Genomic DNA, 19,407 nt, shown 5'->3' on the forward strand with positions numbered 1-19,407 from the left:
CGTGCGTCCCTCCAATTTGGTCACTTTTTTTCCCACCGAGTTCCTTTTTTGGTTATTGGTATCACTCGAAAAGTGGCACTTTTCGATTTAGGTCTGCATTATTTGCCACTTGCCACGTCTAACGACCCCTAATTATTGACAAAAAAACCGTTATGTGGAAGCACACTCGTACTAAAGGCCAAAGTGAGACTCTTAATTACTCAAAGATGATTGTGGACCTCCTTTGTGAGGGAGGAAGCGTGCGTCTTTAAGGGTCAAGAAAGAGGATTCTCCTTTTTTCTACTCATCTTCATCAATGGGCTTAATACAAAGGCCGTCTATTCAAGGCTTCAGTCGGCCAGTCCGGTCCAGAATGTCTTAGTTCGCATCTTAATATGCTTTAGCAACAAGGAAATGCTTTGTTGTTGTCTTGGCCTTTCAATCCCAGTTGACACCTAAATATCTGCTCTATTTCTTCTCTGGCTGATTGTTCAATTGATAGGGTACAAGGAATTTTCTTCCCAAACTAAAGCAAACATAACACATCCCCTCTTACTTGCTTCAGGGCTGTGGCCATAATTTTTTCAAGCCCACAAGGTGTTTCCTCAAAGCTCTCAACTTCGAACCATTCACCCCATACATTCACGTACGACACCCATATGTCCAAACAGCAGAACAGCCAGTGCAAACTAGGACCCCCTCTTTCGCGGTTTGTCAGCCTTCAAACCCTCCAAAAGGCCAATGTTGATTCCTCCGCTTGGCGCATGCGGTCCCCAGACGTTCTTGGTTTTGGACATCCATCCAATATTCTTCTTGTTTTTTGCCCTTGCTCTCTGAAGATGTCTATGTGAGTGTGCCACGCTTGGGTCCAAGCCTCCACCAACCTCTCTGCCTCAAAAGAAGACGGACTGCATTGATCCTTCATAATCCGGTTTTTTTTCGCGTTTCTCATATTCCTTTTATACCAAAGGAAAGAGTAAGGGGCCACGCACTCGCTCTGTTCTGTGTATCGGAGAAAGAGCGAAAGAAAGAAGGCAGGAGAGAACAGGTCCACGGTAGGCAAACTGGCCAGGGAGGAAAAACTCGCCATCCTTCGCGGCCTATGGATTCGTATTACCCGATAGAAAAGGGCTGACTTTGGTATCTTTCATTGACCGTATCTCCATGTGAAGAAGTTTGCTCCAACTTAACTACATTTTTTGCCACTCCGAACCAACAAACCCGCAGCTGTACACAGAAGCTGAGCAGCTCCATGGCGGCCTCGCTGGCCAACGATATACAACGGGGAAAAGTTTTTCTTCAAAGTTTGCTTTTGCTTCAGCAATATTCAATGAGCTTGACTCGAGCGCATATGAGCTACTGCTTCTGCTGGCTCACCTGCTGTTCCTTCGTTACCACCATAGCTTCTCGTACCAGCAATGCTACCACACCACTACTACGACTACGATGACCATCATCTCCGCTACCACCACCACTTTGGGTTATTTCAAGCATCTCACTCAATTCACCTGCTTCTGTGGTGCAGAATCGGAATTTCTCTCAGAGCTCTACCTATTTTCTCCTGTTCCTTTTAGTTTTTGGTCCCTCTTTTTCTTCTCGTTTCTCTCCCTCTCTCTCTCTTCCTCTCTCTCTTTCTTTCTCTGTTGGCTCACTCTCAATCATATTCTGCGGAACCAAGTCCAAGTTGACGTCGTGTGAAAAATCGGAGGGCTAGATAAGAGGATGACTGGTAACAAATGTGAGGTATATATATATATAAAACAGTTTCCCGCAACCCACTAATAAATTTCGCCCAAGCGATGCGCTGTGTGGCTCCAATCCAATTCTATCTTGCTTTACGCCTTTTGATGACATGGATTTGCTACTTGGTCCAGCTTCTTTCAAACGTCCCACACGATCTTGTTTTGAACCTAAGATTTGTCCTTTCTTCTTCAAGTGTGGGTGGTGGATGCCTGCTTGTGACTACTCACGTTGGCCAAATGTGGTGGCAAAGAATATTACTTACTAAAACCACTAGGACTACCCACCGCGTCGCTCTCGTGTTCTCCTGTATCCATTTATTTGGAGAAGCATTAAAGCACCCAACAGACTACTCAAGGATAGCACCGTATAGTGTTAGGAATACTCTCGGCTTGAGATCTGCCGGGCGTTGTGTGGGCCAATACTATTCTCATTTAAGGGGTTCCAATTCCAAGGCAAGGAGAACGAGAAGGAGAGGGAGGAGAAATAGGAAGGAAGAGGACTAGAAGTGCGGCGAGAGTCGGCTGGTGGGCTCATTGAACCAGCATAGACTAGCTACCACTACCAAACAACTCTGAGAGGATGACTTTTTTCTTTAAGGCGACACATAAGACCACAGGGTTGCCAAATCCTCTTTTTCAATGCTAGGCTCTTCTCATGACATGGGTAATCTCTCATTTTTCATGCCTCTCCATGTACAAACCAGAAAAGAAATCCGCACTCATTCTCCGGCAGCTTTGTCAAATGTCGGATTTGGAGTTCAAGCCCAATGTATCATAATTTGCCCTTAGTCCCCTTTGCCTCCTCGGAGCGGTTCGTAGCTAGATCGGCATCTTGTTGGGTGGTTGGGTGGCACTGCTGTGGTGGGATTGGGTTCAGACATCAACATTCTTTCCAACTCATCATGATGGAGTAATCTGGGATATTACCTCAAATGGCAAAGGCTTAAAAGACATGGATGGACATTGGACGTGATTCCAAGCCTAATGTCTTCGTTCCAAACCGAAAGGGGAACTTGATATTGTTCTGGCCACAAGATGGTTTGGTGTGGGTCTGGATTGGATAGTGATATGATCTACGAGTAATTTTAACGAAATAGTGCAACGCAATCCTCTTCGATTGTATGATCTTTTTTTGTATTGCCTCCAGCAAGTCTCCCTGAAACCTCTGCCCCTAAGACGCTTGTTATGTTTGTGGTTCCTTCCGTTATTGAGTTCACATTCCCCTTTATAAAAAGTCGTTTGAAACAGGCACATTTTGACCCTGGCAAGTCTGAGAAGGCAAAACCAACCAAGGGTGGTGAACCTTTCGACACTTGTGACAAAAGTTTCCAGTGGCCAAGCCCATGAATATTAATGACAGTCTTTTTTTTGCGCCCTGGACAATAAAATGAGCTTGGAACTTCCAAGAACCAAGTGCTCCACCCCTGACTGGACCACTCCGCTCTGACATTCATGAGGGGGGGGATCACTGGGCTAGGTAGTAATGTACCATAGTTTGTTAAAGGCGCTGTCGTCACTCGATAGCTACCACTATCCATGTCTCATCAATTGAACCAATGAGCTAGTCAACGAACGAGAGAACGAACGGGCAGCACAAAACATCTCATTATCTTGATTTCTCCGAGGCGATGATAACCATCGTTTGTTTGCCAATTCCTTGGAAATTCTTCTTCTCTTTTGCCTCGTCTTTTGTTGCCATAGTCTTCCCGGTCCATTCATAATTGTATGTATGGACTTGTTAATGCAATCTGGTTCGCCTTCTAAGTCCTCGTCATCTTGTCCCAATAGTACTTGGTGGTGGTGGTGGTGTTCCATCAAAGCTTTGTTCCAGGCACTTTCTGGGAAGCATCTTCCCTGCCATTATTTCCTACTAGATTGAGCAGCACTCAAATTGGAAGAGGGTCTTCCATCTTCCTGGAACAAATGCCACCTAACATTAACACCCTATGTGAGGCACCTGATTCTGATTAGAGATGCCTGTTGAATAAAAGATCTCTTAATCAAGGATGAGCATCATGGCTAATCCCACAACATGATCATCATTACGACTAAAAGAGTCAGTTGTTAATCAAGGAGCGTCACAATTGTCCATTGATGATTTGAGTAGCGACTGTCAGAAAATGAGCTGAACATATTACGGACATGTCAAATATTCCGATCTCGTCATAAGTTTTCGTACCGGGACTCTTCTTTCTTCGAGTGTGAGTCCTCTTTCGTGAGTGCAACACGAGTTTTTAGTCCCACTTTTGAATAACACGAACCCCTTCGGGCATGATTCTCGTTCATCACGCAGAGCCATAAAAATTGGCATATTTCTGACGTTCCGATCCCAGTGGATTCATTCTTGTGCCAATATGCAAGCAACAGGAGTCACGGAACGCCACTAGCTTTGGCAATAATCATTCCCTTGAGAGATACGTAAGATATTCACCTTGAAGTATGATGGAAGTAAAACTAAAGGCTTCAAGAGGATTCAATGAGCTGGAATCTAGGCTGGAATTGGTGTTAAGCTGACCGCCTTTAAGCTGACCGTTTTTGTGGACTTTGAGGCTCTTTAGGACTTCAAACAAAGCAAAGGTCTAGTCTAAACTCAGTTAATTCGGGTGTACATTTTTTCAGCATTACACAACCAAAAGTGTTAGGTTTGAATGAGTAATTCCTGTAGAATTGATTGTCTTCTTCTTTGCTCAATATTTCGCTTCGAACCTCTCTTGATTCAGAATCTGGCAAATCTGATTACCAGTTTTCCCAGATCTCAGTCTGTTTGTTGAACTCTTCTTTCTCCCAGGGCTGCCGTTTCGCTCGTACTACATAATATAATTGGCGGTCACAAAAGTCGCGGCTTTTTTTTCAAGCAACAGCAGAAATAATGCTCCCGCCATCACTTGACTATAATTTTCCATTCAGTTTCCTACCTTCATCAAGCATCCACTCTGAGATTGGCACCCCTCGTCATGGGTTTCCCACATCTTCCGTGACTTTTTGGAATTTGGTAGGGAAAAGAGAGGAATAGAACGACTACAGGAATAACGAAGAGATTTTCCCCCTATCTTGCCCTCCCAACCCAAGATCTTTTCTGACTTCATTGGGCGAGCTTGGCGAGACTCGATGAGACTCGATTCGTGCCCTGCTTTCAAGCTCTCCTCGGTTCTTCTTGTCCTCGTTGTTCTGGCTGCCACGAACCGAACGAACTAAGCAACGAACGGAGGAAGGAAGGAAATGGAGAAAAGAGGGGAATAATGGAAATGAAATCGTTTCTTGGTCAAATGAAATTGGAATGTCCGGATCAGTTATGCTCACAATGAACTACACCAATAAGAACTATTGTCGCTCCTGTCTGAAGAGGGTGGCAAAAAGAGTTCTCAGCCAAAGGAGAATGATTGCATGCAGGATATGTGTGAGAAATGGGGGATACGAGGTAAGAGTGAACATCGTGCATCTGCGGATCTTTGATTAGCGGCACAATCAATTGGAATATGAAACTTTATAACTTGCGAGATATGTACCTTGTTTTTAAATGATCATGATATACGTAATGATGTCCCGAATGTTGTTTAAGATTCATTTTTCGCCATGATGTTGTCACCATGTAGGCCTCTCTGTGAGGTGTGTAATTACATTTTACGTCGAGCAGTATTGCACGTAATGGAAGTTGAACGAACGAAGTGCATATTACTGTTTTAAGAGAGAAAGGGGAAACATTTTTGGGGTCCTTCTCCAATCTGAACTTTTAGGGAGAGCACAAACGGCTAAACAGCAACAGAGCGAGGACAGACGTCCTTTTCCCAACTTCATGGACTGCACTTATTCTTCCAGTGTGTACACTTGGCTATGGTTGTTCTATGAGTATGCTCATGAGTAGGTCCATCCCTCTGAGGGGGAAATCAAAGTCTGAGTGTGACTTCACTGGTAAAATTAAGGTCAACCTTTTGGCCTTTTATGAAAGGAATTGATCAGGTTTTACATATCAGCTTAAAAAGGTCTTTCTGACAGTATAAGAAGGCCAACAAAAAATGTAAACTGTCTTTACGAATTTGCCATATTCTTCGGCCATTTTGACAGTGGTGGCAAGTTTTGTCCCCAAAATCCCCATTTCATTCTTTCAAAGGATGTTCCAGTAACATTATGGACGAACTGAGGGTGAGTGCTGGTGGACAAAGAGGAGAATGAGAAGAGAGGGAGGAGGACGAGGAAAGACCGTTGGAACATGATAACGATTGGATATTTTTCTCCTTCATTGCATGTAAAGTGGCTTCGTCATGGTGATGATGGGAGTTTCTTGGGAGCATTTTTCTTTCTTGCTTTTCCCAACGGTGGATGAACCCTCCATTTTTCCCATACAAACTTGAGACGATCGAGAACCATGAAACTACTTGTTGAATTCAAACTACCACGACAAAGGGGTCTGTACAAGTTGTCTTTTATTCTTTTCAGGTGAAGGAAACGACGGACACTCGCAAAGGCTGGAACCACCACATCACCGTATTCCAAAGTCTGAGGAAGAATTAACAGCAGGTAAAATCTCACGTCAAAACCTTAAATCGACTTAACAAAGGCCCGTGAAGTCATGACAAGTAATTTTTCATGAGCGTTTCCTATATGCAAACGAAGTAAAGGAAACAAACAGATTGGAAGTATCTTCCGTCGCTTGCTCATTCCCGAGGGTGTTGAGATGGAAAGCAGGGGCCAGAAAATCCACGAGTATGAGTACAGTACTGTACATGTTGGGCAGCTTATTCGGAAAGAACCAACAGTGTGTGTGTCTCCACCATTAGTAGAGACCTCGCTCGCTTCTTTGGTGGAACGAGGAAAGGAAAGAAGAACGAATGAGTCAGACCCTAGGGCCTTTTCTCGTACGAATCCCCTAGACCCAGGGGCAAGCACAGAAAGTGAGAGTGGGGCCTTCCCCCACATCAGAGACGGTCCAATGTACACATACAGTCGCACCCACGAACTGTATTCCGTCGTCTAGACAAGGCCTAGACCCAGGCCTCTCCAACGGAAGCCATGGAAAAAATGAGGAGTACGATTATTTAGGAAATAGGGAAATGAGGGCCACTGTTTGATAGGAACCACCTCGCTATGAGGTACCAAAAAGCGTAGAAAAAAGGCGAGCAGTCTCAGAGACAATTATTTTTGTGCCTTCAGAATACTCGTATTATTAACATCGTGAGGTTTCAAAGAGCTTGCTCATTATTCTGATCATTTTCAAATTCATGCAATTTTAATGAAAATCGGCTACTGGTTGGATAAGAAACTCTTGATTCAAGTCGGAGAGTGCGGAGAGACGACAACATCTCACAATGGTCCCACAGCGGGTTAGGAGGTGGGTTGCTTCTTGTTGGGTAACCGTCTATTCGGCAGTTGAGCCGTGCGTGGGTTCGTTTCCGCTCGTGGCCTCCACTCCTTTGCTCTCTGCATAGCTTGCCAAAGAGTGATGGTAGTAGTCGTAGTCGTAGTAGTGGTGAATTGGTTGGGCTTGAGCAGCAGAGCTCATTCCGTATACCATACATACCATTTGGTCCTTCATCTGGGCTCTCGTCATAGCCTGCATGCTTAAAGCCGTTCTCCCACTTTTTTGGCAAGTCTCCCCCCTCCCCCCTTTCTCCTAGCTCGTTCGTCTACTCTTTCACACTGGAATACTACGAGAGCCGTATCCAAAGGGAAGCTGCCCCCCCCCCTCTTTCATGTGCTTTAGGCGTCGCCTTCTTTGGTTGGCATTGCTCAAGCCTTCTTCGTCTTGGTCTTCTTGGTCTCATTCTCTTTTTCTCCTCCAAGTTGGAAGTTGGTTGGTCTCTCTGCGTACTACTCGTCTTCGTTCGATGCCTCAGGGTGAAAGCTTCTACATAGTCAATGTGCAAAATAGGCTCCTCCTACAGCCTTTGGCTTTGCTGTTTGACTATGCGTGAGCTCTTGGCTTGCCTCCTCTTCTCTTTTCCATGCTGCTTTGCCATTCTCGTCTGCTATCTGAAAAACGAGCTTTAAGCCTTCTACTACTTCGTCTCGTTCCTAGCTTCCTCGTCTCCTCCATCCACTTCAACTCGTCGTCTTGTTCCGTGTTCCTCACTCGACGTGGTTCGTTCGCATAGGCAAACGAAGCTTTGCCTCCTTCTTTGCTTAAGGGCTTAAGCTGAAGGCTATGCATGTTGTTCGTTCCTTCGAGGAGGAACTTAGGCGACGAGGAACGACTAGTAGGGGTGGTTGGAAATGGTAGTTCGAGTTCGTGTGGATGAACCAACCACCCACACCCACTCTCCCTCTCACTCACTCTCATACTCACACTTACATAGACATACACACACACACACACGAAGGATAAATGGGGGACCGGAGAAAAGCCTTCAAGTCGACCGTCACCAATGCGATATGTGTCCCCTGGACGAACGGACCACGTAGCCTTTAAAGTATGGAACTTGGATCACCCGGAAGAAAAAGCGGCAGCGCTCTTTCGGTAGCATCGGGAATAGGAATCCCAAACAGAGCACATGCAGCGCGGCAGCACGCAAAGACGACTTTACTATTCGAGATGTATGCGCATAGCTTAGGGGCTCTTGAATCCTACATAGACTGCGAGATGCCGTCCCCCCCCCCTTTCTGCATCCCCTGAACACCCAAAGAAAGAGTTACGGCCACGTGGAGAGAGGAGTGAAGAGAGAAGAGAGAGGCGAGGAGAGAGTGAGTGAGTGTGAGAGAGAAAGAAAGAACTAGGACGAGTCCTAACTCAAGTCTTTTGCAAACCCCCACTTCGCATATACAATACAGTACAAGGCCACCCCGACCACTAAGGCCATCAGTGAGCAAACTTCTATTCCTCAATGCTTGCCAACTCTTTCGAACTCGTGTGAATGAAGAGCCTTATCGAACTCAAGGGGGCCAGCAGTACTCTGAATGGAAGTGGAGAGCTCTTTGACTTGCTTTCTGACTGTCAGAGAAGGCTTGGCAAACCTTGCATGTACTACTACCTACCAGTTCCATATGTACGTAACGTAGACTTGAAGGGGGGGGGGCAAGGCTCACAAGACTCGCTCACTCCCTCACCCGCCCACTGTGAGTTAGTCAGTCTGCGTGAGTATGCCATCCTTCGAGTTTTTCGCATACAGACTACTAACAAAGCGAGAGAACCTTTTTGACTTGCCAACTACTGCTTCCACTTTGGCTCTACGAATCAACGATTTTCTCGCTGCCGGACTCTCGAGGAGCCTTGTTTGGATAGGCTCTCAAAAAGCCAACTGATAGATGATCATGGTTGCTTGCTAGCTGGCTGGTTGGTTCCTTTTTGATGGGGAAACAAAAGCCGATTTGGGAACAATGTGTGGCCTTCCTTTTTCCTGAAATTGTGTGTGTATTTGAAAAATTCAATCTTATTTAAGACCGTTTGATGAACTTGCCCTTCCATAGCCGTCACCGAATCAGGTGTATGGCCTAATTTTGCAACGGAGCATCTTTGTTTTGACCCTTCCAACAGATTTTGGAAGTGGAACTTGATGGAAAAGTAAATATCTCGGCTGATCTCTTGAGCCCCGTTTGATGGGATTAAAGGCACGAGAAAAAAGGAGTAGTGGTTGTAGTGGTAGTAGGAGTAGTAGTAGTAGTCAGTGTAGTCAGATGTTCCTTAAAACTCTGTCCATCAACGGAGTTAAGCTGTAAAAAGGATGATTAAGCCTGTCCACCAACGTGAAGATTTCTCCAGTCCAGTCCAACTTTCTAAAAAGATTTCCACGAAACAAATTTGGATCAATGTAATCCCAAAAACCTTCGACCTGGTCCAAATTCATGTAAGGCATGCGTTCCAATAATACGGAGCCGCTCATCTACTGTAGACGAGGAGAAGGAAGAGTCTAAAGCAAGGGAAGAAAGGTAAATATCATGGATTTACCACCCACAAATGAGCACATCCACACACGCTCTGACGCGCTAACACTCACACACTTCCACACACCCAGGCACTCATTTCGGGCAAATAAACCTTTCTCCTATCGAGACGGCTGGCACAAGACCAAGTCAAAAAATCGTAACCCTAACTTGAGTGCACCACTCCGCACGTTCAACCCCATTCGTGATTGATTTTGTATTTAATGAAAGACTCTCAAAAGGTCCGCTGGTCGTTTTTGGCTCCACGGATGGTTTCACATTTGATTCCACTAAATGGCAGGCTTGCTTAGGCACCATTTTCTTCCCAAAAGCTCGACTCAGTCCGTCCACCATACTGGCTGGCTTCTCTGAGGTCCTACGGCGTACAGTGGAGAAAAGGGGTTATTGTTGGAACATACTTTGCCTGGCAAGTTCGAGCCATAACAAAGGGGAACGAAGGGCGACGGAAGAAAATGGCATCTTTAAGCATTGACAGGTTCAGGAAATTACCAAAGCATATCAATTCACGCAAGTCAGGACAGGATCCAAATTGAAAAGGGCTCAAACAAAAGTGGCACAACCAGCCAACTTGCTACCAAGCAAGCGTTCTCGCCCTCCAGAACAACTATCGAACATTGCCCCCTTTTCTGATTTCTTTTTCATTAAGTCGATCAAGCAAAAACGAGAAAAAGAGGGAACACCAGACGGGAGACGGAAATGTACAATTGTGCGTAAAGGGCAAAATATTTTATCTCCATTCCAGAAGCAACCAATCAACCCGCCGAGGATGACTTGGATGGTAAAGCACCAACGGCACTTGAACCTGAACATCTGTCGAGTGAACCTGCCGCTTCGACCAATATGGCACCTTTTGCAAAAACTTCCATCAACAAGCGGGAACGCAACAAAGACGGGCTTCTGGCTCAGACTGGTCCCACCGACTTGAAAAACTCGTCGGAAGATAAAAATCTCGACCAAGCCGACCTAGAAGATGAGCAACCCAAATTGAAGCGGAGTAAAGAGTCGCACTCGCCCCCTGTGTCCATCTTTGATGTCCCGAAAGGTGCAAATCGATACATGGGAACAGGTCTCCCGGACAACCTGACCGGCTTCCCATTCTTTGCGGGTAAACCGGGGCTACCACCGCACAGTGCCAGCTCGCTGTTAAAGGACTTCCACGACAAGGACCGGTTGATGAACTTGTTTTCCTCGGGAGGTGCGGCTTTGGCCGCCGTAGCCGAAATGAATAAGACAACCTCTCGAGACGAACACTCACCATCTTTAGGGGACCAACGTCGACGAAGCAAAAGCCCTCCCGAGGAAAAGAATCTACCGGCAAGTCCACCTCATGCAGTGGCCAGCGTGCAGGCCGCATTAGCCGCCTTGCAAGCCGGACAGATGTCTTTGAATCAGGTATGCCATCGTTTTTCCATACCTTACATTTCCTACGGTTTCTTGAGAATTTAATTTTGAATTTCTTTTATGTAGCTCTCGGTGCAGTTATTGGCTTTGGGGGTTCAATCTCCAGGATTGTTCCAAACCCAACTGGCTGCCGCTGCTGCCCGCCAACTGGCTCAACAGCCATCGTCGGGAGCACCGAACATGCCCCCTAACATGATGATTCCACCCAACAATGAGTTCCAAGCTATTCAACAAGCACTACAACAACAGCAACAAAACATCCAACAACATTTACAAAACTTGCTGATGCTTCAACAATCAACCAACCAATTGAATAATGGCGCATCGAGTAATGGCAGTCAGAATATCATGAGCTCTTCGGTAAGCGACATGTTAAAAGTTCTTGCAATGAATACCATAACGAATGATAACGTTTGTTTTGCATCAAAAGCGCTTGCCCAATCTGTTTGGGATGAAGCCTAGCAATTTACCGGTCCCCATGTCCAATATGTCGGACTTGCTTCCATCTTCGAACAAACCTGGTCGACCTCTTTCAAATCGACCTGCTCCCACACCTCCTCCTCCATTGCCACCGTTATCTATGGCACCTGCCGGTCTTCCGAACACTCCAGTATCCGGAGTCCAATCACCATTTGCATCACTTTTGAGTGGGCCCTCTCCTCAAGCACAGGTTGGTCCATCCAAGCTTGAAAATGAAAAGCTATCAAGGATAAAAATCCTGGAGACAAAAACCACTCTGAACGTTGTGGTTCATTTTTCTTTCGGTATTAGTTGGAGTTGGAGGTAATTCAGAGTCCATTATTTGCTCTGTTTACACAGAAAACCAACCTACCACTTTGTACCGAATACAAAAGGTAGCGCAAAGGAAGGAAGGGAGGGAATATCGTGGCAAGTAAATGGAAGGATTCGGGATAGTTTTGTCATGCAAAAGAAACTTGAAATTCCAAGAGCAACAGAGTCTGGATCCTGTATTTTAATCAGTTCCAGCATGCGATGGCTCAAGCCGCCAACCAATTGCAACAAATCCAGAAGAAGCACTCGCAACAAAACAAAGGATTTAGTGGAAGTCCCAACAACTTGATGGGCCTAAGTGGCAACGGTGGACAACACGAGCGAAACCGCATGGGCAATGGGTCAACTGCCTCCATGTTGAATGCATCAGGGGAGCCTCGAAGCCAACCGACCAAGGCCCAGCTCACCATGCCCTCAGTCCTTCAGCATCAGTCTCGCTTCAATTCGAACGCGCCCGGCAAGCCGGGAGGCATGGGGATGAGCTTGAACGGGCAGAATCCATTTGCAGCACAACCTCCTCGTTTGGAGTTGCCCCCCGAGGAGTCGACGGACCTGGAGGAGCTGGAGCAATTTGCCAAAATGTTTAAACAGAAACGCATCAAATTAGGTGAGCTCAAAGGCAGTCAATGCGGGCGAGTATGTAAAGGTTAAACGTCTCAACGTGTTGGCTGTTTTTTTCACTTCCCAGGGTACACCCAGGGGGACGTGGGCTTGGCCATGGGCAAAATGTATGGTAACGACTTTTCGCAAACCACCATCTCCCGCTTCGAGGCATTGAACCTTTCGTTCAAGAATATGTGCAAATTGAAACCATTGCTTCAAAAGTGGTTGGAGGACGCGGACAGTAGTTTGAACACATCGAGCTTGTTCTGCAACTCGCTTTCGTCTGCAGACAGCATGGGACGCAGGCGAAAGAAGCGCACCTCTATCGAGACCACGGTGAGGATAGCTCTGGAGCGAGCTTTTGGGCAAAATCCAAAGCCCACCTCCGAGGAGATCACCTATGTTGCAGATAGTCTCAATATGGAGAAAGAAGTGGTCCGTGTGTGGTTTTGCAACAGGTAGGTATTGGTAGTGACCGCCTTTCAAGTAGCTGGAACATTGGATGCCAATGCAGATGCAGTTATGCTTGGTCTCGTTCTAGACGGCAGAAAGAAAAGAGGATCAACCCACCGGGTTCAGGTAGTGGACCACCCTCCCCGGCTTCTCCGCCCCCATTCGGATCCTCGCCCGCTCCAATGAACGGAGGAGGGTCGTTTTTCGCCACGCCACCAAGGTCATCAGCTACTCCTCCCAACTCGATGACACCTTTTTCTGGGTCACCCGGTAGGCATCAGCCATTGATCAATAGGTTACAAGATCGCTTAATTTATGTTAATGACTTCTAACCTTTGACCTTCAGCTTCCCCGCGGGTCTCCCCTAACGCATTTGGTTTGCCTCCTAACACGTTTCCGCCCTTATCCACCGGAAGCTTTTCACACTTCATGTCGTCTCCACAGTCTTCGTTTCCAACCTCAGGCATCTTGTCTCCTACTTCCTCCCCATCAGTGTCAAATCCAAGTCAGCACCAACACCAACAACAACAACAACAACAAGCCTCGTCATCATCATCATCAACAACAACAGGCTTGTTGTCGGCCTTGTCGGGTGTTCCGAAATACGAGCCTCGCTTTGAGCCCAAGTTTGAGCCGAATCTCTCTGCGGCCCAAAAGTCGTTGGACTTGCCCTCGACAACACCAAATTCGGGGTCCACCTCGGTGTAAATAGGATCATCTGACATTTATTTTCTAATACTACTACTACCACCACCCACCGTCTCTACGTATTCCTGACCAAGAGCTTGGTCCCTAAACACCTTTGCTTTGACTAGTGTTTGTATGTTTACTTTGCTACACTACGTATGATGAGTAGATCAGTCAGCTTTTAAAGTCTGAAGAATCATTCACCACTTAAAATACCTGTCTTTCCATTGGCTCAGAACAGAACAAACTTGGTCGTCTTCATTTTTCCATGTTCAAGTGCCAATAGTCACTATAAATTTGTTCCACACAATAATACGTAATCCATGACGTAAATGCTACATCGCAATCCTGGTGAATTAACAAAGCCCTTAGTTGCTGTCAGGACGTTTCGAATCGAAATGCTTGGGCCCCGTAAGAGTCTCCGTAAAACTGTACACGTGGTACATTTTGTACAATCGCACATGGAACACTTCTGATTGGTGCTCTTGTTACGAATACTTGGTTAATTAGTCACTACCAGGCAGTTCGAAAAAAACGATGTTGTTCGCATCTCTGATTGTAAAGTTCTACTCCATGTCAACAATGCATCTGTATGTTTTTCATTCATTTTTTAAGCAAAAATCCTTTTGTTCCCATGTTGCTCCCAGTCCAGTTTGATCATAGTCGAATTCAGTATTTATCATCGTTAATTTTTCTCGCATGTTTACGATCCCCTGAGGAAAACGAATATTTGTTAGATCCAACAAGTCAAGTACAAATGTGCTTATTCCTTTGTTGTCCCCCAAAATAGTATGATTATCACCTTTAATCATTATCTAATAGTCCGACCGAAACAATTACATACAACCCTAAATGTGTTTAAAGGCAAAATAAAAACAAATCTCTGTTCACAAACCGTGCGTTTCATCATCGCCCTAAAAGATAATGCACTTCAAACTGGAAAATTAAAAGTCATCTGTCGCAATCAAATTACTTTTGAAGTACAGTAGTTTCACTCTCAACCCTTTCCTTCCTTCCTTATTATTGAAGCACTCATTATCTATTGCTTAAGACCATTTGATGGCCCACATCACAGGTCTATTTCGAAAGTGACTCTACAAAATCTGCCACTCCAAGATTAGAAGGTTCCCTCTACAGTACGTACACGGTCTTCAAAAAATGGAAAACCAAGTGTTCCCCTCACACCCGGTGGGTGGCGAGTCTGTCGCGGGTGATAGGGAAATGAGATGTCATTTTGGGGTGAACTTAATGGTCAAATGGCTAAACTTTTTATTACGATATCCCTTGCTTGACCAGGAAAGGAGCTTGAGCTCGATAAATGGCTTTCACCGAGGGGAAAGAGGTGCTCTTTGGGTTATCGGACTGACTACGGGGAGTGAGTGCGTACGTACATAGCACACACGTTTGTGGATTGTTGAGCAATGTAGTACTCAAAGAAGTGGGCACTTCCACGTTCGCTCCAACCCTTGATCCTAATAAAAGACAGGGCGACGCAGGATTAGGTCCATGCAGAGTGAATTATGGCCTGGTGAATGTGAAAACGAGATCTCAAACGCGGTGATGGTGGGAGTGGTGTGTTTCTTCTTAAATAATCAGATCGTTTCGACATGTTCTTTCGAGTTCCGTCTTCTTGTTCCTTTACTTCATCCAAACTTACCAAATGTCTTTTTATCATGCAAGACTCGACTCGTTTGCCGTGTTTTGCCGTTTGATGAATGGTTTTTCGATCAATTTATGCCAAACTTGGAATACATTTCATGGCACGGCCACAATATACTCGTACGATATCCATATTTTTTTGTCCATCGTGCTACTTTTTTTCTTTGCATGCACCCACATGTCACGTCGAGACCCCACCGTCACTGGCAAAACGAGATAGCATAAATGGACCAAATCAATAATCATCCCAAGGTCAGAGTGGAATCAACTGTGATGGCATTGCTTTTCCTTTATAAGCCCGTAGTAAATATGGTTGTTTCATTGCTGCTAAATTGTCAGGATTTTGAGCAGTGCGTGTCTTCGATCAACTCTAGATGAAACCTCTCGGGTTTCTGAGATGTAATGCGAGGGAGTAATAAACGCCGGGACCAACTGTGTGGAACCCGTCCCATGAACCATCACTTTACCCTATGTATTGTGCGAGATTGGGGGTGGAAAGAAACGAATGTTTGATTCTACTGCTCCCCTCTCAATCACAATGAAATTGCACGACATGGATGGATTGAACGGGCTTGACATTCAAAGTTTGTGATGATGGCAAAAACCTGTGGGTCAGGGAAAGATTCGTGGATATTCAGGGAAATGCCAGTGTGCACGAACTTTGGGATCAGTTCGGCGCTCACTCATTCCAGCTCTCCCTTTAACTTCGTTTCCAATGCATCAAACTGATTTATTGGTCTTTGTCTGGGGCGAGTTCCACTCATATATGTACGTACATCAATGGATGGAACACTATTACCGGGTACCCGCTCGAGAGTGAGCTGGAGGCGAGCCCTCACTTGCTACCTACCGTACACTATATATGCACTCTCTCCTTCTCATTCCTTTCCTAGGATGGATGTTTTGGGTCCTTTTTGCTGGATATTCTTCTGCGTCTTCATGTGTCTTGGCCGTAACTACAGATGTAGAAACTCATTAGACACATCGTCTGCGCAGGGGAGCAACCAGGCCAAAACGTACGTAAGCCAACGCCCGACGGAAATGGTACGGTCTTGTGCATGCTCGACTCTTTTTTAGTTATTGCGTAGAGTGCTGTGCGTTTGTTTTGCTGTACTGTGCAGCTCTATATTCGGCACAGTAATATATAACAGATCTCAGATTTGCACGTGCATGGGTGTACCCAATATGTGTCGGAACTTATATGTAGACTCTAGCTGGCATTTTGAGAAAGTATTCTCATTTGGGCTCTTAGTCCTTAGTCTGCCTGGCTTATTCGTAGTAGACCTCCCCCAATCAGGAATGTCTGGATGTTGGCATTAAAGAGAAAGAGAAAGAACGCAGCTCGTCTGGCTCATCCAAAGAGTCATTAGGGGTGCCAAGTTTCCAATGTAATTAGGGATTCCTCTCGTCGTCGTCTCTTCCAACATACTGTTTGTACGTATTTCCCGTCTATCTTTCCATGGTAAGCAGGACCTCAGCGATAAAGGTTATTCCTTTCGTCTCCGGGTCCTTTGGTTTTATTTATTTGAATGGAGCTTCTGATAAGGAGTAATTGAAGATATACAGTCAATAGCGATGGTTCTGTATCAAAAATCTCCCAATTGTAATAATGGCCCATCAAAGGGATTCAACTCAACAGTCTTCCCCAACCAATAACCATTCATTCTCACTGGGACCATTTCCATAGACCCCTTTCTTTTGTGGGTCCAAGGCGAAGGGTCCGCGGTCCGTTCGTTCGACTTTCTACATATTCCTGACCATTCTTACTTATCTAAATCCTGATGCAATTTCGGACCCAAATTGAATTGCTTAAACGATACTCAAGAGAGCCCCTAGGTGTGCAGGGTGAGAGAATACAATGGGGGAATAAAGCAACTTCTCAATGTCCGGCTCAACGACCGACCCTAGGACAGAAACTGAATGAGCTCACACCAAATCGTTACTCGCACCCAATGCATACTCACTCCACAGTCGAGAAGTCGCAAGGCATGGTGCGCTCTACATACATTAACGTACATACTACACGTAGATCCTTGGCTATCACATCACATTTATTGGTTTTGATACTAAAACACAAATCTGAGTCCAGGAATGCACTCCCATTGTTGTAAAGGCTTATGTCGAGGTTCCCAAATGGCCTTAATTGGTACTTGACTTTTGTGTGGGAGCGAGGGCAAGGTGTGCATGTTTTATGGCGAGTTGCGTCTGCATGCTAATTCGTTTTTAGCATGCGAACTAACAATGAAACCGAGACCACCGAAACCACTCTGTGAATGATCCTGGAACTAAACTTGTGGGCTTCCTGGGCTCCCTGGCCTTCCAGTGCAAGTCTGAAGTGGAAATATGGTCGAGACAATTTTTACCAGTGGCTTATTCGGGTTTGAGGAGCCAACAGAGGGTTTTAGGAACGCAAGTTCACAGTTCTTCTTCTCCCACGCCAGTCATGATAATTTTGTCGTTTTTGTGTATCTTTCCGTGCTCTCATGACTTGTTCAAGTTTTTGCCTTTTAGCTTATGAGATTTTTATGCATAAGGGAGTTGAGCTATGAGCTCATAATCCAATTACTAACAACACCAACATTTTCTAAACTTTTCGTTTTACACGATTATCAATTGGAATGGAGCTCATGTGGCTTTAAAAACTATTTCGTTCTGAACTATTTTTTGTCGCACCTTATAGCAAAGCCGAGTGTTCATCTCAAAGTCCTATCATTAGTTAAATCATTGTCGATTCAAATGTCTCTCCACGCCCGTCAACCTGAATATTTACTTTTCGAGGAATCTGTCGCTTTTCTGTATCTTGTATGCACGATTATGGCCGCTTTAGTTCAGTCTCATTCATCATCCACCACGAAGACATCAATTATATTTGTATCAAGCCGTCATTAGTAAACCTTGTAGGTCAAATTATTGTGGTTCCATGTTTACCTTCCTCGTTTCTTTCCTTCTTTTTGATTCCTTGCTCGTCAGTCTGAGTCATGGTGGCCCTTAAATCTGGCCTCTAATGAGACAATGGAGAATAGTAATAATAAGCCAGTCAAGCTTGGATATATAACTACCTTATGCATTAAAAAAACACGGGCTTGATTTATGAGGAAATCGAAGTGCCAGAGAGCTGACAAATGGTGTCGCCTCCTCATTGGACTGTCAAATCGATCAACGTAAGTACAATGTGAAAGGAATTAGTTCATAAATATAAACTGAAGACCAAACAAATTCGGGTCTTTCGTAACGAGTGTCCACCTCCCGATATCAAGAACTCGTCCGTCCGTTGTTTCGGTGGGTTGTAATCATAACACGACACATAGTAAATGAATGAAGACACCCCACCACCAATAATGACAATAATAATATTGCCCGTGTGTCTTACGCTGCCCTCAGGAGGAATATTCAGAAGTGACAAGAACTAATCGGCTCATCACTCATCACTCATCCACTTCTATTGCCTTGATTGTGAAATGATTTGCATAATAAGGTGGGTACCCCGAAAGCACTCATGAAGGATATATACGCACGTGTGCCACAGACAACGCCAAATACGCGTACCAATAGTATCAATATTTGGACCATCACTGGAAACCTACCATCCGTTTCGTGGGTTTGTCCCTGTCGAGATTGTACGCAAAACATATCATTAATATTCACGTTTCCATCGCCTGTCAAGTGAGCCTGCGAGACTGGTTCCTCTCTTCTACCCTCGCTCCAATGGATCATGGACCCGAAATGGAAATGAGCAGGATCAGAAGATGGAACGACCGGGAAAGAAAGGAAAGAAGGAATGGGGGAAGGGGGCAAATCGATATTCCTGTCTGGAGGTCGATTAAAGGGATAGCATTAAGCACATTCAGAGGGCTATTTTCGTTTGGAAAACTCGAGATGTGTTGAAATATGTGTAGAAAGTTTGGTCGATTGGGACGGATGATTAAATTGCGAATTTTACAGAGACGGAATGAGGAGAATTGTTCCGAAAAGGATCACGCAACCTACCTTTAACCTGAACCTAGATTGCTATCTCTTATCTGTTTAGAGAAGATGTCGGATTTCCTCGTTTACATAACTTACGAATTGACAAGATGGAATGATATGATTTGATAATGCTTTATCGTCAATTCCGTAACCCCTTTTTTCATGATTAGCCAATGGTAATGTGTATTCAAAAACTTCTCCATTTCATTGGTCGAATGTGATATGCAAATTTATTCATGAATTTCAATTTGAA

At 45.1% G+C, this 19,407-nt stretch overlaps 1 protein-coding gene across 3 annotated transcripts in view; it reads left to right on the top strand.

Annotated features, from left to right (window-relative positions):
- Positions 1 to 14,423, top strand: part of LOC131890724 (POU domain, class 2, transcription factor 1-like) — a 19,804-nt gene extending 5,381 nt beyond the window's left edge. For 2 of the 3 annotated variants that reach the window (XM_059240132.1, XM_059240133.1), the window contains 8 exons: positions 6,156 to 6,236; positions 10,336 to 10,985; positions 11,061 to 11,354; positions 11,425 to 11,664; positions 11,976 to 12,393; positions 12,475 to 12,847; positions 12,910 to 13,112; positions 13,189 to 14,423. In XM_059240132.1, the coding sequence (XP_059096115.1) occupies positions 6,156 to 6,236; positions 10,336 to 10,985; positions 11,061 to 11,354; positions 11,425 to 11,664; positions 11,976 to 12,393; positions 12,475 to 12,847; positions 12,910 to 13,112; positions 13,189 to 13,550 (2,621 nt within the window). In that variant the 3' untranslated portion in view covers positions 13,551 to 14,423. The remainder of the gene's footprint in view (positions 1 to 6,155; positions 6,237 to 10,335; positions 10,986 to 11,060; positions 11,355 to 11,424; positions 11,665 to 11,975; positions 12,394 to 12,474; positions 12,848 to 12,909; positions 13,113 to 13,188) is intronic. The other variant, XM_059240134.1, reaches the window with a different exon arrangement.
- The last annotated feature ends 4,984 nt before the right edge of the window (positions 14,424 to 19,407 follow it).

Source organism: Tigriopus californicus, chromosome 11, assembly GCF_007210705.1.
Source record: "Tigriopus californicus strain San Diego chromosome 11, Tcal_SD_v2.1, whole genome shotgun sequence".
NCBI lineage: Eukaryota > Metazoa > Arthropoda > Copepoda > Harpacticoida > Harpacticidae > Tigriopus > Tigriopus californicus.